Below are 23280 nucleotides of genomic sequence, written 5' to 3' on the forward strand. Positions count from 1 at the left end.
CACTTTTCATTAATTTTCAGAATTCAATTTTTTTTTTTAAATTCACTGGAATGTTGTAAGGCTAAATGTGTAAATCACTCTGGAACAAAAATCTTTTTTTATGTATCATCATTTCCGGCTCTAAAACAAAAAAAAAAAGACTATTTTAAAAGGGTATCCTAACTTTCTATAGGCACTGTATAGGCTACCACTGGCCTTACCCAAGTCAGGGTACGGCAATAAGGATTGCCCAATGGCCCGGGGCATGCACGTTGGGAAGGTTAATCTGGCAACCCACTGGCCCATAAAAATGTAGAAAGTAAAATATATATTTTCCGATCATCATTGTAATCTGCCAAAGTAGAGAGTTCGTTGTATCGTCTGTAGGACACATTCTATCTATTACTGTTCTATTCTCTGCACAGACACATCAGGGTTTTTTGTCCCTCAGCCAAATCACACTGTTGGCTAGTCCGCCTCATGTACCGCCCTAAACACACACCGATCAACCAATCATTGCCAACTACAGGCAGTGACAAGGATCTCTCACCCCCCACTGTCTTTGATTCTGAGAGTAGCAAGAAGAAAATGAAAACTACCGTGTCCGAACAGCACATGAGCATCATACTATTGCGTCGCATCCACGTTGTTTGTCCTCACTTATTCACATAATGTGTGGAACAAGCTGTAAAAGATCCACATAAAATAACAGGTATATGGTCTGTGCAAGTGCGGACTGCCAAATACACAGTCACACAAGGTGCGCACATCGGATGGTAACACAATTAACCTTTTCAACCACCTAAACTAGAGACAGCATCCTATACAGTCTGCTGAGAGTGAAACAGTGAGGAGTCCAGCCACACCACAGCAGCAGAGGAAACAGGAGCTTTAGGGAGCTCTTTGTTAAATGTCCATTGTACATGGCACCCTGATTCAAATCTGTTCAGAAAGCTTATTTGGCCTCTGTGTTTTAACATAGGGAAATGCTTTGTTTGCACTGTTCAGTGACTTGCAAAATAGTTAAAAATGAATGGAAAAAATGCAATTCATTTGTGATCACGATTTTCCTGTAAAACAATCATGATATGATATTTTTGCTGTATCACCCCCACCCCCCATCTGTCAGTGGTTTGTACGTTGATTGTTGTTACAGTAAACAGGAAGGGATTTGTCTTTGGAACCTGTTTAAGTAAACAAGTGTCACGTAGAATTTTATGCACCACTTTGAATTGTTTAAATAGTAACTTATTCATGGAAAATTGCGAGTACTGCCTACACCACACACACATCTCGTCTCTCTTACTCTCCCACATGCACACGTACAAACACACACATCCACGCCTGTGTTAGGTTACCACACCAAATGGGCTTACCCCAGACATAATATGTTAACTGTTAGTAATGGTTAGGTAAACATTGCAACTGGAGAATCGGATTATTGAATTCATGCCACCGAGGATAATGCAGCAGCACACATTAAAGATGTAATGTAATGTCTAAGTAAAGATGTACCTATCCGATACCCAGATCGGATATCTGCTCCCATATGGACTAATTAGCTGGATCTGATATGGGATGAATGAGGCCGATCCAGCATTCTGATCCAGTCATTTCTTTTTTATTAATATTATACACAGCAAGTTAATTAAGCCATTGATGGTTGGGTTTGAGGCAGCTTCTCTATTTTATAATACATTTTAAACTATGTTTGCAGTGCACTTTACATAGAAGTGTTATATGTTTCTTTTTTCTGCTGATGTGCACTTCGTCATTTGTTAAAAAAATAATATTAAGTTCATTTATATCTGTGTTAATTTGTTACCTTTATTTTTAACAAGGCTAAATGTTTCCATCTTAAGCCTGATGTCTTCACTCACATGGCATGTATACGGTTCAATCATTCAACAGCAGGATCGGAGTGGAATCGGCCGATACGCTCAGCCCACGTATCGGTAACTGATAAAAAACTGGATCGGTTCATCTATGTCTAAGTTAACCTGCAGCAAGCGCCAACTTGCCTTAGACAAAAAACACAAACCCATACATTCTAGGGGTGGAACTGTTTATTAAAAAAAATCAGTCCCGTTCGGTACGCTTGTCACGGTTCGGTACACATGTGTACCGTTCGGTTTATGAGGTGCAACGTAGCGTAAGCCGTCATGACCGCTGTCTTCTCTTGTATCTCAGCGCTACGTCTCAGCGCGCTGAGAGACCTGTAGGCACGCGGCCACAACGCTAGGCACGCGGCCACAACGCTACGCACGCGGCCACAACGCTACGCTCGCTCCCGCGCTACGTCGACACAGAAAACCACCAGTTCACCAGAGATTAGACAGAGAAGTTTTAGTTTCTGTCACTGTGAAGCCTGTGTTTACTCTGCAGCCATATCGGAGTGGAAAGAGGAGAAGTTGAGAAGGCATTTTCAGAAAAATCATGCTACTCTGCATTTATGTTACGTTTGTGTCTTTACAGTTTTTTATTAATAAACTAATGTTTCATATGTGCTTGTAAGCCTGGTAAAGTAACGAGTAACTGAAGTAATCAGATAAATGTAGTGCAGTAAAAAGTAGAGTATTTCCACTGATTTGTAGAGGAGTAGAAGTATAAAGTAGCATGCAAATAAAATACTCAATTATTGGACTAAAGTAAAGTTTGAGGCTCTTCTCCTTTACTTGAGTGTAAACCTCTGGTTCACAGGTTTGTTCATTTAACAAGGATTGTTTTTTGACAAGCTTGTTGCACTGAGGTCATGACTACTATTTACATTGATACAATAAAGACAATATACTGTATGCACTCCTATGTCTCTGCATTGTTTTACAATATCCATTAATGTGATGCTCAGATTTTTACGGCCCCTCATTTTGGATCACTTTGGTCAACCGGCCTCAATTCATAATTAATTAAATAACCCGGATGTAGCCTTTATTCAGTCAGTTCAGTGATTGCTGTTTGTGCGTATTTTAGTGAAAGAAAACCTATTTTCTTCATTTTTTTCTAAGATTTGATAATGTAAAAGTGTTTATATTCTTACCTAGAAGGCAAACAAGTGTTTACCTTTTTGCCAAATAAATATATAAACGCGTAAATGCAGCAATGTTTCTCCTACTGTTTCCAAATCTCACTTCACTTTCATTTAAGATTGTTACAGTAATCCCTAAGCAAGCTGCCTCATTATTTCAGTTTTTGCATGATATGTCCTTAAGAATATCTGATTAATAAAATAATCTAATTATTAGGCTATAATTCTGATACATGGTATTTTTAGAATCTAAAAGAAATAGAAAAAACAACCGAACCAAAAAAAAACGTGATATGAACCGAACAATGGATTTTGTGAACCGTTCCACCCCTAATACATTCACACACTACAAAGGATTGCACGTACAGATGCCTTCAGCATGAGAGAAACATAAAAAAATGGATAAAAAAGAGATTCTGAGACCGCTGATTCTACACTGAAGCCAAGAGGAGTTAGCCTTGTGAGCCCACCCGGAACTCTGAGCTTCGTTGTATTTTACTCTCAGATCAGTCTGGTAACCTGCAGCAGAGAACATTTGGAGAAGGTTGCCCAAGTGATCGAAGCAATCAGCGCTGGTTTTGAGGCGGCTCGAAGTGTAACACAACGAGAAGAGACTGTTCAGTGTAAACAAAGGTGGCTTCTGCAAATGAGATGAGCACAGCTATGGAGCAAGCCACTCGCTAACGCTTTTACCTCTTGGATCCTTTTGTTGGAATATAGACTGGTACGTGAACTTGGGCCTTTGATCCTAGAGTCACATTACTAAAAACAGCAAATATCCTTTACCTACATGTTGTTAACTTTGCCTCGACGCTCTGTTAGTACGTCATACGGTTAGTTGATCTGACTGGTCCCAGATGGATATGCAGAGCAAATTATGCGAAACAATCCATCTGGTGGAGTCAGGTTAAAGAGGAGTGAGAGTAAAACTAAAAAAAAAAGAGAGATGCAGCAGGAAAGAAACAAGTAGCAAGGAAGGAAATGTAGAAAAACTGCTGGGGGAAAGATACAGCTACAGAAAAGAGGATATGGAAGAGAAATGGATGGGAGACAGACGAGCAGAGCCAGAAAACAAGCTGTGCTTCAACACAAACATGCTACTCTTTGTTCTCAACTCATAGCCCACTCTTTTCTCTCTCACACACACACACACACACACACACACACACGTACTTCTGTACCCTCTACTGTACCCACACAAGCTATTAAAATAAATATTCCAGTGTTTCCCCTATCATTATATTAGCGTCAGATTGTGAATAGCGTCAGATCCCAACAGAAGTCATTTAAGGTCACACTCACACTGTCAATCCGTACCGTGAAGCCTAGTTCGTTTGACCAGTGTGAGTGCAACCGCACTGCGCCTAGCTGCGGCCCTCTTGCTGGCCACTGACCGTTAGGGAGAGGTGGGCTTTTGTAAAACACGGTTGCACATGTACGAGCACGAGCACGAGGCCTGCGGCGGTTCTGACGTCATTTTATGTGCGCCTGTTCGGACATAGAAAAAAAAGGAGGGACCATGCGTGGACATTTAAAACAATGGCGTCAAAAGGTTCACGTTGGTGTGATGCGGAGAGTGTTTACTGCAGATTTGGTCAGATGAAAATGTTCAAAAACAGTTGGACAAGACACACAAAAACTCTGAGGTCTATGGAAAGATTTGTAATGAAAGCGACGCATCGCGATGATGTCAATCAATGCGTGTGACGTGTTACAGCGTGATGACGTATAGACAGTAGTAGTCTTCGCGCGAGGCCCCAGCAGTGTGAGTACAAACGTGCCTGGCCCGCGGGGGGAGAGGGATGGGGGACAAGTACCCTAAAGCCCGGGGCACGGTACGGACGGACAGTGTAAGTGCGCCTTTAGGATCCTTTCCTATAGAACGGCTCTCGTCCTTTTGGTAAACAAACTAAACAGACTTATGTTGTTTATCTTATTTATACGACAGCATGTAAATTCTGTCTCTACATGGTCGCGTGTTTACAATCCTCTGAAAACTCTGACAGCAATGGAGATTCACTTGTTCAAAGATCGTTTGCTAAGTGGTTTGAGAGAGGCTCCACTCCTAACGGTAAAAAGGAAACTGAAACTTATCAGAGATCCTTTATTATTTAGTTTGAGAAGATGATTCACTCCTACAAAAAAACAACTAAAACAGAATTAACCAAACTGAAATTCTTTCTTTATTTTGTTGATTTTTGATTTAACTTTGTTCTGTGTCTGTTGGATAACATTATTTGGAACTTTTGGACAATTATTTAAAAGCCATTTTCTGATGTCGAGTGTAGCTCATTGTGCAATACACTGATTTAAACTGAGTTTGCGTTGTGGGTCTAATTATTGCTTGTTAAATTGTGATCCTTCCGTCTGGTGATTTTTTTTCCCCACCCAGCGCTGTAAACCTAGGGGAAACACTGCATTCCGTCACAACATACAGTACGCAGAACACAAAGTATCAGTTCATCAACCTGGTACAGAGAGCTACAGCAAAGGAATTTACACCATTTTACAGCACCTTGGCTGCAGCTACAAGAAAAGCTGCACATAACACATTAAGCTGATGAGGAGAAAAGGGTGGAAATGTTTCCACAAGTAAATGCACTCTTATGTGTGTCGTCGTTATCTCATTCACCTTTAGTTCTGTGCTCGCTCCGTCTGGCTACACATGAGAAAAGTCTGAACAAGGAACTCCAGAGCCGAGCTTGCAGTGTTACGTTAGCTTGCTTTGATTTCACTTGGACCAGAGACATAGGGGTAGAGCATTCATGCAGTCCCTCATCACCATTTTTCTCTGGCCTTTTCCATGGAAAACACACTGTTGCTGCTGCGCAAAACACACCACAAAACAGAGGATCACATTTCTTCTCCGGGTCCACCGTTTAGGAAGCATAAGCTCATGAGGGTCCAGGGAAAGCTGTAATGAAAGGAGGAGAGATATGTCCACTCCAGACAAGGGCAAACTGATGCTTAATGCCCAGAAAAAATAACAGCCTACAAGTGGGTTTGAGTGACAGATAACAGAGTGCCTATGTCCATGGAATAATATTTTTTTTTTCAAAAACTACAAAATATTACAAGTCTACTCCAAAGTCCCCCAGTCATTGAAACATTAAGTAAAACAGGCATCATTTAGAGCTGCCTATCAGGCCAAACTGAATGCAAAAAAAAGAATGAACCCATAGCAGAATGGTGCTTTTGCTGTAGCACAGAGAAATGGACAAACTCACTGATTTACTTCCCATTACACTGAAAGCATTTCAAATGTAGTCGACAGCCTTGTCGGTGTGTGGTCAAGCTGCCACTCCCTGGCTCCTCCCAATCAGCCACTAGGAACTAAAGGCAACATGAGATCGTTTTGCCATGTCCCTGTAGATTGGCTCCAGTACTGGATACTATTCCTTTTCCTTTGTTTTTCTTGGTGCCAGGTTTCCAGGCACTGATTTAAAAAAAAAAAAAAAAGGTATATCCTACAAAACCATTTTTTTGAACTTGCAGGTTTGCAGGAGAAGAAGCATAATTCCCATGGCTAAAACGGGCTTGTTTCCATGAAAAACAAAGCTTGTATAACGCCAAAGAGTTGCTGGAAAAATACTCCTTTGCTGATTGGAAAACAAAGCCCTGCTCTCTCTTGCTTTCCCGGTGGAAGAGAGGGCTGTAGCTCGCAGGAGAGGAAAAGGAGGGAAAGTCCCGAACAAAAAAACTCTCCCCTCTCAACTTTTTCTGTTCTGTGTTCTTTTATTCAAGCCATGTTCTCTCTGTCCCCTGAAGTGTGGTAGGTGTCACTGCTGTTGGGTGTGTTTCTGTGCAAGACAGAGAGTTAAACGGGCATCCAATGTCAGTCCAAACGGAGCATGCTCGCTCACACCCTTCCCCTTTCTCTCTTGGCAGATCCCTAACCAAACACACAAGCCCTTCTTCTCCACGACACATCGTTTCTCTTTCACACAGACTTCCAAATGATTCCAATATGTATTTGCCCGGCTACACTTCCTCTTTTATCAGTATCTCACAGTTTTCCTCGCTTTGCCCCACACTTTCTTGAATGCAAGCTCTGCCTTGTAGCCTGCATATTTTGCCTTCTTTCTCCTTGATGGACATTCCGTCTCTTTCTCCCATTTGTGTTCCTTTCTCTCTGCCCCCACTCCCTCTGCCTGGCTCTGTAGTTGTAGAAGTCTCAGATTTCAGCCTTGTCTGGCTGGAGGCAGCACCACCAGCTGCCCTCATTGACACCATACCTCACTTTCTCACCGGCTTTTTCTTTTCATTCTATCCTTCTGTAGGCTTCCCCTCTCAGTTTGCCACAATGTAATAGGTTTAAGGATCACATTCAATTAACTTCACTCTGCTACACTTGAAAATGAAGGCCATTAAAACTTGGTAGTTTGCCCAAAAAACACAATTTGCAGACCAACACAATATGATTTATATGTTAGAGTTGATGATGTGGCTCATCAAGATTTTTTTTTACAGAAAGGTCACAATCATGATTTTATTCACATTTTTTTTACATTTACTGTCATCAGTTTTAAGGGCGCACTCACACTGTCCTTCCGCACCGCGACCCGGGCTTTAGGGTACTTGTCCCCCCTTCCTCTCCCCCCGCGCCCCAGCCCCGTTTGTACTCACACTGCCTGGGCCTCGGCCAATACTTCTTGCTGTCCATACGCCATCACGCCATAACACGTCACACGCATTGATCGCGTGTGTGTGGCTTTGTTTACAAATCTTTCCACAGACCTCGGAGTTTTAGTGTGTCTTGTCGACTGTTTTTGAATATCATCATCCGACCAAATCTGCAGTAAACACTCCACCTCCGCATCACACCAACGTGAACCTTTCACCGCCATTGTTGTTGTTGTTAAATGTCCGCGCATGGTCCGTCGTTCTATTTACTATGTCCGAACAGGCGCACATAACGCTACCGCCGTAGGGCTCATGCTTGTACATGTGCAAACGGCTCCGCTAAAGCCCACCTCTTTCAAGCGGGCCGCGGAAAGGGTGCACTCACTGCTTAAAGGTACTAGGCTTTAGCTGAAAAAACGTTTTTGGCCCGGTACAGAACGACAGTGTGAGTGCGCCCTAAGAGTCCTAATTTAAAGCTTGTTCCACACATTCTATGAATACATTCGATGTGACGCAACAGTCTGGCGCTCGTGTGCTGTTCGGACGAGATGTAACTCCTCTGTTCTGTTAACATTTTCAGCCATGACTTCCTGCTACTCTCTGAATCAAACTTAATGAGGGTCACATCCTCGTCACTGCCTGTAGTTCACAATGATTGGTTAATCGGTGTGTGTTTAGGGCGCTGCATGAGGCGGACTAGCCAACAGTGCGATTTGGCTGAGGGACAAAAACCCTGATGAGTCTGTGCAGAGAATAGAACAGTAATAGATAGAATGTGTCCTACAGAAAATACTACTATATCTCGGCTTTGGCAGATCATCAACACGTTCGGATCCTTCACCATCTAATATCGTCATATCGCCCACCCCTACTTGTTACTTTCAAAAATGAGTGCATACAGAAAGAGACTAACCCTGTTCACACATATCACTAAAATGATATACAAAAACTAGAGACCATCTTGTGATAGGATCACATCAGCCATGAACTAATTCAGGCCAGGCGTAAATTGGCCGGGCAATGGTCTTCTCCCTACTTCCAACGCACTTGCTCGATCCATACCAATCTCTGAATTAGACCTTCATTTTAATCTAAACTACACACCTGTAACGTTTTGTGACTGTATCTTGCCCAGTTGCAATGCCATCACTGTGACAAAATCTCCCCACTGACAGACTGCTTCTGTGGTAGTTTCCGTTACAGTAGATGTCTCCAGGGCCACATCTTAGAATCTGAAAAGTAGTGTTAATATTAGCTTGCTGCGACAGTCTTAGTGGTGTAATACTGTGTTTGGGTATACACTGATGACATCTCTTGCCCACTGCTCCCATCGTTGCTTTGCTTTGCTTTCAAAAAACAAAAAAAACATATTCAGTTAATTTTATTTCAGCGGCCATGCCAGAATGTGTGCTCTGCTCCGTACAGCAGAAGTATACTTGCTGTCGCAGCACAAAGTAGCAGGAGTTAGATTTCACTCATCACGTAAATGCAGCAAAAGCTCAACCGGGCCAGACAGCTGTGGTGCGTTTGTGGTGTAATCGGTAACTATGGTGTTGTCACAAGGGTGCTAACCAGTGGGGAAATGTTCTTACCATGGCATCCCTAGAATAAAGTCCTTCTGTGCTACCACCCTAAAAAACTATGGATCAGGAAATTGTTGACAAATGACATTTGCATCCAACCCCATACAAACAGTCTTTTAGGGGGACAGCTCCTGGATAAATTACCAGTGTGAAAGCTCCTTTACACCTTAGCTTAATAAGAAGAAAGGACGCACACTGTCGCACCCTTTCTGTTGTATACTCTTCACCATCGTTAAACTACAGCTGTTCACAATATCACCAGACAATATAAAACATAATGCAGTACGAAAGCCAGCACGCACGCACACACACACACACAGTTATTAAGGGGCAGGGCAGCAGATACAATGAGCCATCTGGACCAGACAGCAGTTCATCACCTACAGCGAGAGGTTCACAAAGGGGAGGAGAGTAGGAGGGAGGTTAGAGAGGGACTAGTTACATCTTAAAAACACACTTTTTTTGATCAAAGTATATGAAATGTATCATGCCAATAAAGCATAACTAAAGGGTGATAAAGGGAGCAAGATAAGACAAAATGAGGAGGAGATGTAAAAAGCACATACTGGTGGGGAAGTTGTAAAACATTTTAGAATAGAGTCGAACACAAGCTCACATTTCCATATGCTGTTACTTTCTTTGACAGTCCAGCTTGTACTAATCCCAGCCCCAAGCTCAACTGTGACAAACAGAAGTAATTACTAGTTTGAAGAAGGGCCAATCATTATGTGAGATTTTGTGCAAAATGTACATGTGCTCTTTAAGATGAAAGCAATGATCCCACCAAATTTCATGAACATCAAAGGAACATTATCCCAACCATGGCGTGCGTTTGGGGGCGCTACGGAGCCTGCTTGCCACGCCAACCCCTTTAACATTTGAAATTTTATAATAATAAACAATAGCATTCCGATATCATTCCCAATAGGGTACCCTCTCTGCCTTTGGCACTTTCGTGCTGGGGCTCTAAAAAGTCCAGAGGTGCGAGCTTGTGTATGCTACATTAAAACGTGTGGTATGTTAACTATGACTCAAAGCAGGCATTCAGACTAGATCAGACAAAACGTAAGGCCTCCCATTTAGTTTGTTGCAGGTTCACCACAGCGGTGTGAACTGACCGTTTTTATCTCGACTCAAACTAGCTGATGGGGTTACCTGCGACACAGCACATCACGTCTCCAGCAGATGGTTTGAGACTGTAAGGCAAGTCACCGGATTCAGCAGCCAATCAACTCGTAGCAAAGTCAGCTGTTGGTAACTGTGACTGTTTTGACTAAGAATAAGGATTATTAGGTTGTGCATTATTATTCCTGCAGGAAGAAGCGCTGCGTTCTAAAAAATATATTTGGAAAAACGAGTACTGGAGTGGGCTTTGAGGGAGTGATACCGCTTTCATCTCTGTGTGGTGTGTCAAATGACTTGTCATTTGCATTTCATCTAAACGACTAGGAATTCACTTGAAATGGCTGTCAAAATGAACACAGAGTGTTACTGGTCACTCAAACGACTGGTTGATTATAAGAAAGGGAAGTGATGACCGTGGTGAGACTGAGGTTAGGACACGTTAGGTTAGGTAAAGTTAGGGGGGGCGGTGGGGCTGTGCTGTCTGGCAACAATTTTTTGAAAGGGGAGCAAACAGACACATATTTGGACAAGTAGTATACTAGACATTTTCCCATTAGTGTGCACAAAACTACTGTATGTACTTAGGGCCGAAGAGCCCTTCCGACAGGACGGGCTTTGCAGGCTCACATTCTTTTTTCCCTCACACATGCACTTCACCTCCACTGCTACAACTCTATCCTAGGGGAAACACTGAACAAGCTCCAGCACAGTCTCTCACTCTATTTTCTTTCTCCCTCCATTCCTCTGATTTGTGCCCGGCTGGTGTCTTTGCCATGCCAACGGCGGCCGAGGCTCATCATAGGTATTGTAGTATTTAGACCTGTCCGCCGGGACAAAATGACAGACAAAGCATGATTTTTCAGACACAAAAATTAAAACCATTAAAATGGATGGCCATAACATAATCCTAAAAGGTCATTAGACTATCTGACAGTAGGATCATTATCCACAGAGGCATTAGGTAAAATCTTCGGATTTTTGATTTGTCAAACTTCAGGGACTTTCAGACTGGGCACCAACAAGGATTGGGCCACAGATAAGAGAAAACCAAAACACAGTGTGGAAATAGTTTCTAACCTCTAACAATTCACAGAAGAAACAACAGCATGAAAATGGGTCAGAATTCGTGTGTAAATGGTACGCCGCTGTCAACAAATACTGCATTGGATATACTGTATGACAAAAAAATGATATTAAATGCATACCACAAACAGCCTGACAAGCTCATGATGTAATAATAAGATGTAATAAACACATAGTTATCGGCATTTGTTGGGCCATGTGTGCAGTTGTGTAATTTCACTGACATTTTTTTTTTATTATTGCATATGTTTGAGTGAGTGATTAATTAGAGCTGCAACACACAGTTGATTGGTCAGCGGACAGAAGGTGAAACTTCAAACTATTTTGATAATTGACTAATTGTTTAGCTCCTTCTTTTATACTGATATCAGGCTGATAGTGACACAAATAGCTGGATTGGGTATCAGTGACAATGGGGCCCTTCTATTCAGTTCAAATTGTTAATATACTGGAGTATTAATTCCTGGTTTCATTTGGATCAATTTGGTGCTGCCTTTAAAAGGTTTACAAGTTGCTGGAGCGTGATTTGTTGTTACATTATGTTTTACAAAGTTAGGAAAGTGGTGTTTTAGTCTGATGTTGTCTTACATGTAAAAGAATGATCACAGTCACTTCCATACACTGAGGTATACAGTTTATTAAAATCAACCACGGGTATTGGACCTGCACTCAATATCAGCCGATACCCAAAGCCATCGGGACTGAAAAAGTTCAATCAGTGTCAGGGATGTTGGGATTGACTGATTTTGTCATAACCACGGTAGAAGCTACAGTATCTATCTATCTATCTATCTATCTATCTATCTATCGATAAATAAAAGCAAAGGCCTATTTTCTTGCATTTCACTGAGCATGAGGATTTAATGAGGATGACTCTTTCCTATCCATGACATAAATCTTCATCCTCTTTGCATCTGTCAACATGCATCCACATATGAAAACCACCCCAGTGGCTACATTCCCAAACGACTAAGCCTCACTAAAAGCTACGGAGAACCATCTGGTCAAGACAAGTTCATCTCTGATGCAGCATTACAGACAACCAACACTGTATAGAACACACAGCAAAACAACAAGAAGGCATTCTTTTCCTCAGAGTTGTATTTGCGTGTGCTTTTGGCTCTTTTAGCTCATCAGACCTAATCTAAAGACAGCATGTGCAGACTGCCTGATTAATATCCCTGACTTGTCTGTTTGTCTGTTCCATTCGTTTTCTTGCCTAGTTTGCCTTGTGCTCTAAATATTCAGCATCAGCTTGACCTAATCATACCAGTTGACTTATCATTAACTGTGTTAGCGACACTAGCGAGCAAAGCTGTCCGGAGCAGACAATCACATCCCCAAAGCCTCTGTGAAGAAGTGCGTGGAGGTATTTTCAGATTCCGTTTCTAGTCCACTTCCCTGATGTCGTGTTTTCACAATACCAAAATGATGACTATAATTGACACCATCAAAAGTAATGGAAAAAGTATTAAATGACAGAATGTGGAACTTAAAATGATTTATTTATCAAAACACTTAAACTTAAAGTAAAAATAAAAATATCTATATTTGTTAAAGCTGCTGAGCTTTACATCTTCACTTGTCATAAAACAAAAAATGAAATGATTATGCAGCTGATTTGTCACAGAACAGGGACATATGAAAACAAGAACAGATTTGTTATTATCTGGACGATTCTTTGGCCAATTTAAGGTTCTTGGTGTTGTTGATCAGCAGACTTGTAAATACCTGCTCATATTCTAGTTCCGTTCATGTCTCCAGTGTAAGCTGTTATCTATCTCTAACCTGCAGCTCTCAGAACTCTTTGAACAAGTCCTCCTGTCTGTCAGCTCCATGTTTTACAGAGCTGGTCGTTGGTCGGACGGGCTTTGTGGGCCTGCCCTTACGGTCGGCAACGTAAGCAAAATACTTCAATATTTTGCTCTGTGTGTTTGCTTTTTCAACAAATAGGACGACTGGCAAAATTAAACGAGCCACTGTCAGCCATGACTATCTCACTATGATTGACATGTTACCAAGAAACCATGCCCGCTCTGGCTACAGGCAGTGATGAAGCAGAGACACAGACACGCTTCCCCGCTGTCGCACAAAGTTCATAAAGTATCGATACTGTTAAAACGTTAAAAGTATTGGTTTTAACGGCTGGGTACCACGGTACCTTTCTAGTATCGGTATACCGTGCAACACTGAGGTGCACCAGATGTGAAAAGGAATAGGGTTTTTTATGTCCAGCTGGTCTGGTTCGCTTTCACTACTATTCATTTGATCTGGTCTAAATCAGTAGATGATTTGGCACCTCGGCTCAATAAAGGTTCCGGACAAAAAAAAGAAGGGAAAAGGCACTTCACTCATTGGTCAGATGTGTCTGGGGAGGGCACAATAACGTAGATCCTGAACTGCTCTCATATTGGTCAGAATTGCCAAATGCTGATGTAAACAGAGTGACGAACAGACAAGCATCCACCACAAGTGACGTCACAATGGAGAGAAAACTGCGGGGTTGATTTTGGCGTTGGCCCTCGGTTATTACATTACTACTCCAGGTTTGTCTTTGGTCACTCATGTGTTGTTGTCCTTGTGACAGGGGAGGTACTTAATCATCACGTGCAGAGCTTTCTGCAGTAAGTGACCCAGGTCCGATCACATTCTCACCACAGACAAACCGCACCAGTTTGTTTGGAAGTGGACCAAGACCACCTCTTCAACCCGGTCTCAGTCTGCTTATTTGGTCCACTTCTGGTGAACACCCGAGTATGATCACTGCATTCCCCTTGCCCAAACGAACTGTAGCAAATAAGGGAACACACTAAAGTTCCATTCAACCGAACTAAATAAGGCTGGTGTGAAAGCGCCCATAGATGGCAAAGTAACTAACAAAGATGAGGCTGTAGACTTTGTACAAAGCACACCACAACAACAACAACTGCAAAACTGCGGCCTCTATATCAAACTGTGATGTTCAGGGGGTGTAATGTAAGATAGGAAATAAAGTTATAAAGTAAAAGTTATATTGATACCAATGTTGGTATGGATTCTGCTCATCAGTCTGATTCTTTATCCATTCCCCTATCAATTCCTGATCAATTTTATGTGTGGAAAAAAAAATTTAGTGCCAAAGACCTTTAAACAGAAGGTCCCACTAGGATTTTGTAGAGAGGGTTTGGACAGGTTTCCATTTGGGTCCTGGATTTATTCCCCAAATCACATCTTGGAGTTGGTTGCACATGTGTAAAGTGCCTTTAGTCCAATTTCAATGTGGCAAAATCACAAAACTGGTGTGATGTGTTAACAAGTTTCTTAAGGTAATATGCTGAACTCTAGACTTTCAATCCTCTGTACCGCTTGCATCCCTGGTTTTCATTCAAGTCATCCAATCAATCATCCAATTTCCAACTGGGATTAATGAAATGGATTGAAACAACCACCTGGCATTACTAGACAAGTTACAGTGCATGTAAAAGTTATTACAAGCTGTGGGCTGACGTGTTTCAAATCCAGTCTTTATTAACAACAAATGGGACCACCTCACTCTTTATAAATTTGATGCAGCTCTTGAGCATGTCTTGAGCTTATATGAAGGAAAACCAAATCTATCCGGGGACAATCACCCTAAAGCACGGGGCACGGTATGAATGGACAGTGCGAGTGCGCCCTTAATGGCCTAAGGACTTTTTACGTCCATTTAAAATAGATGCCTTAATATTTTTGCCCCATTTCAACAGGCTGTCTAGTATGCTGTAAGTAATTATCAATTTACAAAAAGGCAAAGTGTGTATGCCATTAGTAGTTGCAATGGGACCCACATCAAGTCAACAAGGTTCTTCACCTACAGTTTGACAATAGTGAAATATTTAATGTATATGGAACAAGGATTCTACCCAGGAGTCCACCAACTCTTTAGTAGTCTTAGCTCTATAGACCTTTTTGAAGATGTATACATAAACATTCTGAATGTCTCCTAGTTCATTTCCTGTTGCAGTGTATGTGAATGACATCAGCTGACAGGAAGTTAACAAGGACTAAGACAGTTGCCTAGCAATAGAATTCCATTTAAAAAGGTCTATAGCGGTCTATCCGGCTGTTAAGTCATGACGCAACGCCCTTTCAAAATATGATTTCCGGGTCCAAGCAGGTCGAAGCCCTGTATTTCTTCCACAACGCAGTGCCGTGTTCCCCCTTGTTTGAACAGATCTGAGTTTTTAAAAAAGCAACGCAATTGTCATTTTACCTCTTTCTTATGGATGAAAAAGGTGTTTAACTGTCGAAAGAGGTGATTGTAATTGTTCACGTTAGGCCGTTGTTGTCTGTTTTGTTTCAACAGAGCGTTTGGATCTGGAAGTCTTATTTTGAAAGGGCGTCACGTCAGACTTAACAGTCGGATTGATTCAAGACTATAATGTGGCTGTACTTGTGCTGTAGTGAAGGCCATACTACATCTCTCTTGCCCTTAATACATTACTATCTTTCCCCATATACAGTCATTTCTGGTGATTCTAAACATCAACCAAAGTGGCTCACCAGCATGTATATGACTGAAAACCTTTGACACCATTTCAAAAATAATTTTCATTCTAAACTGAAAAAATCATCTCTCGTCAACGTAGGCCAATGGCAAGCATTTACAAACGTGTACACCTATAGCCCCAGCGTGTGCCTTTCATGTTGCAGCATCTTTACACCTGGAGCTTCTGCATTGATCAGTTCATTAAATTTGGTGATCTCTCTGCCAATTTTACAGCACAGATCCAGCCCATATCAACCTGAGAAGAGAGCTTAATAACCAGAATAACAACAAACAAACGTGATCATTAATGAAGCTCCCTTACTTGACTGAAATAGCTTATAGGTCATACTGGGATACCATTACTTTGGTGTCTGACAGCACAGTTTATAACACATCTACAGGTGTCCACGTTAACAAGAATAATGCGACAGGCTGCACTCTCAATGCACACACCGATGAACGTGTAATAAAGCAGAGCTATCCCAGCAACAATACTTAAAAACTGACATTCACTCGCCCTCTCCATTGAGACAGGACACACATTGACAGCCGCCGTAGTCGTTTCTTTGAGTAAACATTAGTCATCACTTCCTCTACAGCCGTCACTAAACCAGGTTATGCCAGTAACGTTGCTACACAAAACAAAGCCATGGTGGGTTTCTGTTGACCTCAACTAACCTGCTTTGAAAGCAAAAAGGCCTTGTCTGGCAAGGTAGACAACGGAGTAGCCTAGCTGTAACTGTTAGAGACACACTAGGCCTTGTCTTGCCGTAAAGCAGTACCACATAGCATACTAGCTAATAGCTGAATCGGTGGCTTGTTAGCTTAGCAAGTGTGTGGACAGGGCAAGAAACCGATACATTAACGTTTTTCACGCACAGTTCAGTGGACTTTAACGTTCAACTTTGCTCACCGGGTATGCTAATCGACTGCACACCGCAGACAAGCGTGCATTTTAAAGGGCAAGACAACAAACACGCTACCGACACAGCTAGCCAGCTTTTTTGCGAAGCACAGCTAGCAACGAGCCAACATTAGCACCGCGCTAATGAAGGAAGCTAACGTCTGCTACAGCGGGGCTGTTGTTTTCTCCAACACACACATACACACACACACTTCACTCGAAAATACGACGTCTCACTCGCCACGGCACACCCGCTTACCTCGGACGAAATATCCTTCCGTTCACGGCAGATACACTATTGACCGTATAGCGAGGCGATAGACACGGGATCCCTCTTTATCGTCGTTCATTCGGTGTACACATTCACTGCTCCTGTAACAGAGACGAGACGCCAGGCGTTAAGTACCAGCCGCTCCAGAGCGCGCACAGTTGTTGAAGTTTGTCGCGGGAGCGCGCTTTGCACGAATCGCATATCGTAGGGCAGATTGGACCAAATTCAAAACGAATAATTTCAAAGTAAATATATGTATAAATGCATGACTTATGCTATATATTAATAAAAATCACCCACCCCATTTACTCGTGTGCATAGAAAATGTTCTAAAAGTGGGAGATTTAAATCATGAGTTCCCTAAATGTCCCATTGCATGATTTATCTTTAACAGCAAATGGGGCCACGGGCTGAAACTATCACGCGTCCAAACAAATAAAACAGTGGCTCGGTTGAGAATAAATCCATGTGATTCAGTCTTGACACTGTAGCCGGGTGAGATTAAGATTAAGAGGTCATGTCGCTTCCTCCGTTGTAATCTGGATATAAGGGAGTCCCCCCGCCATGAGCAGCTGCATCAGGGGGGGGGGAGACAGAGAGGAGCGTGGGAGGGGCCACACGGGCCGGGATTACAGAGAAGGACTGCTTATGTAATCGTCCCAGCGGGCAGCAGCCCGAGCCATGGGAGGACGAGAGCCACTCAGACAGCGAGAGAAGTGAGAGAACGATCCGATTTTTGTCCAAAAAAATCCCATTGTCCTGTCCTCAACAATGGTTTAGGCACTGTAAGCAAACTTCTTACTGTAAATATACAGTAAGAAGTGTCTAAATATACTGAGTAGGCCTACCACTTCTCTCTGAACACACAGTACAGTACGAAGTAGACCACGTCTATCACCACCTCTGTTTCTGGTATGCTATTTAAAGGTTCAATATGTAGAATCTTTATTACAAGCTATATTTAAAAAAATAAAATAATACACCCACAGGCATTCCATAAAAATATATATTTAGTCTGAATTAATATTTTAATTTTTTTATGACGGGTTTGACAATGATTTCCTGTCCCGTCCTGTTTCCATTGTAGCAGACAATAGCGTTGGGCATTGCCAGGGTTGTCTGTTGTTGGGTGCAGCTACTGTGGGCTGGCACTGGGTGAAATGGAGTTCCCGTTGACAACCGCTTACACAGCTCCTCCGGGTAATGTCTCAGTATTTTCAGTTTAGCAATACCTGTAAGAGTCTTCAGATGGATTGCCATAATATTTTGTGCAGACATTGGTGGTCGCCAGAGGATGAAGCCTAACGCCAAAAGCATGCCAAACAGCGGCGGTTTGCATCTTTTGAGCAGACTGTTCAGAAATCCACAGCTTAATAACATCTTATATTGCTCAGTTGCCTTCACAGCATGCAGACACACTCATAGACTTAATCACTGACATTACATCATCCAGGAAGATGGTTATTTACTCATTGTGGACGTGAAAGTGATAGTTGCATCGGTATGAAACTAGTAGTATCTGTTGTATGCTGGGCTGTGCGCTGCAGTGGAAGATATAGCCCTTAGTCGTCCACTTTTCTTCCTTTAACACATGAAATTCAACCCCCAAGTCATAATCACAGTATACAGTACATACCTCCTACATACCAAATTCACAAAGAGAAGATAAAAATAACAAACATAATGTACAACAGTAAACATAAGCATCAAATTAAATTCACACAAAACTGTAAACTCTGGAACCTAGAAATACATCCAAGGCTAGAGAAAAAACCTTTTCTTACAATAAATAATTCCATAAATTCTTTTAAGGAGAAAATTACATGTCTTTGCTGACTGGATCTTCACAGACCAGACATGTAAAACTGAATGAGGGAAACTTAATGGATATCCCTGTGGATGTGTCGAAGGGAGTTATGATATATCACTTTCTTGTGATGATGAAAGGACTATAGGGTGGGCTAACAAAGAGGGAATGAACATGCAGAGAGCAGCAAGGAGTATGTGGGACAGGGGTTTGGGGAAAGAACGGAGAGGAAGTGGGGAGATCCAAACCAAGATAATGTTAAGCTTTGCTGGTATGCCGTTTCAATTTGAATTTCTGGTTGAGCATTACAACATATATATAGTTTTATATTTACTTATCCAAGTGAAAAGGAAAAGACACTGAAAGAGGTTTGAGAAAAGGGAAAGTATGGAAGGTAGAGGTAAAGTAAAGGGAGATAGTTTGAAGAGGAGAGGGGAGGCTGGGAAGAGAGTTTGACAGAAAGGGAGGAAGGAAGTGAGGAGACAGGGATGATGGATGCAACGAAGAGGGGAGAGGTGGAGAGACGGATGGTGGAGTGGAAAGACAAGTTAAAAGAAAGAAGAGAGTGAGGGGGAGGAAGAACTGATCGACAGCAGATTCCAGACACAATGCTGTTTGGCAGTGTGCTTATCCTGAAACCAATGCAAATAGTTGGCTGTGGATTTCTCTGGCTCTTCACTGAGGACTTGTTTACTGTTGAGATGCTTGTGGAAAACCCTGACCGAACTGGTTTTGAACCCCTGTACTTTAAACTCTATAGCTCAAGTTGGCTGACTGCAAAAGGGGAGGTCAAACTTTGTAAATAGCAGATTCAGGGCAGGCAGCTGGATGGATTGGGAATGTTCATGGTATTTGAAACATTGCTATTTTGATGCTGCTGCTGCTGATGTGCCACTATGGAAGAGCACTTGTCTCAGAATACTGTATTGTTTGTCTGAAAATGTATATATTATCCAATATTGTTATATGTTAGTCATTTAAATGTTCCTATTGTAGCCAGTGGCGTATCCAGACTTTTTTGACTGGGGTGGCCCAAGTGGGGCACTGACTTATGCAGGGGTGTCATGGAGTAAAGGAGTCCATAGCACTGTGTCTACTGTGGACTCCTTTAAGATCCTGGGAACCACAATCGCCCGGGATCTCAAGTGGAAGTCCCACATCAACTCAGTCAGGAAATAGGCCCAGCAGAGGTTGTACTTCCTGCGACAGCTGAAGAAGTTCAACCTGCCTCAGGAGCTGCTCATCATCTTTTACACCTCCATCATCCAGTCTGTCCTTTGCACATCAATAACTGTTTGGTTTGGATCGGACACCTAACAGGACAGGAAAAGACTGCAACGGACAATCAGGTCTGCAGAAAAAATCATCAAGGCCGATCCTGCCCTCCATTCAAGACCGATACCAGTCCAGAGTGAAGAAACAGGCAGGAAGGATCACTGCACACAAACTGTCTGAACTTCTTCCCTCTGGTGGCCGTTACAGAGCTCTGTATGCCAAGACCACCAGACACAAAAAGTGTTTCTTTCCCCAGGGCATCTCCCTGATCCCCCCATAATCCCCCTGCCATTGCATGCCCATTAGCACTAAACATGTACATATACTGTATTTATATCTTTCATCTTGTCTTCTATGGTAAATACTTTACTTTTTATTTTGTATTTTTCTGTGCTTTTTATGTATTTTTGTGTATTTTACACAGAGGAGTGAAAAAGTCCTCAAATTCCTTGAATTTTTGATCATACATGGTGAATAAAGCTGATTCTGATTCTGATTCTGATTTTGAAGTATGTGCACCCCCAGCTTATGACATTCAAGACTGTTTATGGACCCAGTATACAGAATGTGAGGGCAGAATATGGCGATTACCAATGACTCCAACGGTTGCACATGGCAGTTTGAAACTCATGGCCACTGTGATCACATGATGTTCCATTCAATAATTTTGTGAATCAGAACTACTCACGTTTAGGCAACAAAACTATGTGGTTAGATTTAGGCAACAAAAAACTTGGTCAGGGTTAGAAAAAGATCTCAAATTTGCTTGAAATTAGGTAAACTTAATGATGTCAAGGACATAACGATTAACTTATGATAGTGATGATTAATGATTAGCTTTTTACTTCTGGAGATTGCATTTATGCTTCCAGAATCATAAAAATGGTGTTCATTTGTTAAGATTATCTCGCTGAACAAAATCTATGATTATCATAAATGTTTGTTTGCAGCAGAGCTTATTTTTTGCAATAATCTAAAATCCAATAGAAAAATCCCATTGGCTTTCATTGAGGGAACCATGCTAACTTTGAAGCCGGCCTACAGAAATACGTCATCCGTGTACCACTCTATAGGCTGCTTGCACAGACCTATAAAGTCATTTTTTGGGTGTGGACACCCTGCTCAATGCACAGATACTACAAGTATCTGGTAAGCCTGGCATGGCATAAAGATTGGAAAGAAGGGGGGACCAGTTAGCCTGGCTCTTACCAAAGGCAGCCAAGCACCTCTAAATGTCACCAGGTAACATGTTATATCTAAAAAAATCTGTACAAAAACTTTCACTTGACCAGATGCAGTGGCTACCTTCTTAAGCAGTTAAATAAAATAAAAATCCCATTTTGTTGATTTTACACCTCTTACACTTTGCCTGTGACAGTTGAGCCTGGTCTTAAACGACAGCATGTGCCAAAGGCCAAAATGAGTGGCATGACAGAGAAGAGATGACACTCATTATGACACGCAAAAGGAGGTTGTTTCTTTGGCTCAGAAAGCTTTAACAAACTCTGTGTCACAGTACATAACATCATGTATTTCCACTTACAAGCCTGCTGTAGCCAGCCTCAAGTCCTAGCCTTTACTGTGGATTAATGTAATTATGTGATTAGGGAATCCGGTTATTAAATGATGGTCTATGAGCAGTGATCAAAGCACGAGTGCAGCACAAACAGCATTGTCTATGTCTTTTTAACCATAACTACAGGGTTGTATGACTCAGAACAAGAAAGACGATTAAGAACAGAGTCTGACTCAGAAAAACAGGGAAACAGTGGCACAGACAGGGTTTTGGATCTGAGCGGCCTCATTAAGTGTGTAAAAACCACAAGACTATAATTGGCAGCAGTATTTCCCCATTTTCTGTTCAGAAGTGGAAGAAGGCACATTCATATCCTGTGCCCACAGGCCTCGAAGACTTCTATTTTTGATATAGCACATCTGACAGATTGTTTGGAGATAAAATCGAGGAAAAGGCATCACATGAGTCATCAATGCTAATGTAAATATACGCCAGGCCAAGTAACCATTTGTGTGTATGATTTCTGCTATTAGTGTTTTGATCTTTTTAATAAACCTATTGAAACCTGTTTATTTGAAATAACATTATAATGCTCATAAAAAAGGATTTAAAAAAATAGGTGATTTGGAATGAGCGTTCCTTGTCATCTATTATGAATCCTGTATGATGAACTGTTTAGGGGTGTCATACGTGTGCCAAGATATAGATCTTAAACGATTAAATGTGAAATCACTTGTTTTAGAAATGCAATATAGTGTTCAATGTTAAAAATTCACAGGAAGACAAAAATATTTGTCTGCTCTTCCTGTCACCCAGAGTCAAATATAGTTACTGCCAAACTCGTTGTGCAGTAGCTGTACGCTTTGCATGCAAAGGCCTCAACTGCCTGGCCTACAAGGAATCCCAGATTCAATTTTTTGGCTGAAGCAGTCCTGCATATGATTGGCACGACTCCTTTTTTTTTCCCAATGCAAAAAAAATGGAGGAATAATCTCTGGACGCACACATGGTTAGTGTTGGCACATTGTCACATTGCCTGAAACACAAGTCACATGCATTTGCATAATGAGAGCCAGGTTTGTGAGAAGCATGTTGCTTATAGGCTAATGCTGCTTCTGGTATGTGTTGGTACATGAGTGTACATGTCTCTGAAAAGTAATTATAAACAGATATAATAAGGGATAGTATGATTGTGTAAATGTCAAACTAAGAGGTTCGTAAAAAAAATGGTTGAAAGAAAAACAAAATAACACAACAATTTGACCTATGAGTTTTAATACCTGTCTTTTTTGTTAAAAAACTTTGAGCTGCATTTTATGTTATGAAAAATGCTCTCTAAATAAAGTTTATTATTATTATTGTTGTTATTGATATTATAATTATTATTATTATTATTAAAACTCCAACAGCAGCAATGCAAACACAATAGTGTCCTGCTGCAGAGCTCCAGGCTTGGGCCCCCTCCTCCCCTGGGACCCATCTCCTGCACCAGGACCCACGATGGAAAACCACTGCTGGGGGTCTCTAATTCAAGACATGATCTTGGGGCGGCTGATGACACAGTGGTTAGAGCAGTTGCCCC

At 41.7% G+C, this 23280-nt stretch overlaps 1 protein-coding gene across 2 annotated transcripts in view; it reads right to left on the reverse strand.

Annotated features, from left to right (window-relative positions):
• siah1 (siah E3 ubiquitin protein ligase 1) overlaps positions 1-17221 on the reverse strand; it is a 37573-nt gene extending 20352 nt beyond the window's left edge. The window contains exon 1 of one of the 2 annotated variants that reach the window (XM_083916044.1): positions 17089-17221. Coding sequence is in view for 1 of the 2 variants with exons in the window: in XM_083916043.1 (XP_083772169.1) it covers positions 5637-5754 (118 nt within the window). In the remaining variant the exon portion in view is untranslated. Of the gene's footprint in view, positions 1-5636; positions 5762-17088 lie in introns of those variants that run through there. The other variant, XM_083916043.1, reaches the window with a different exon arrangement.
• Positions 17222-23280: the final 6059 nt, after the last annotated feature.

This window comes from Echiichthys vipera (assembly GCF_963691815.1).
Source record: "Echiichthys vipera genome assembly, chromosome: 7".
Classification (NCBI taxonomy): Eukaryota; Metazoa; Chordata; class Actinopteri; order Perciformes; family Trachinidae; genus Echiichthys; species Echiichthys vipera.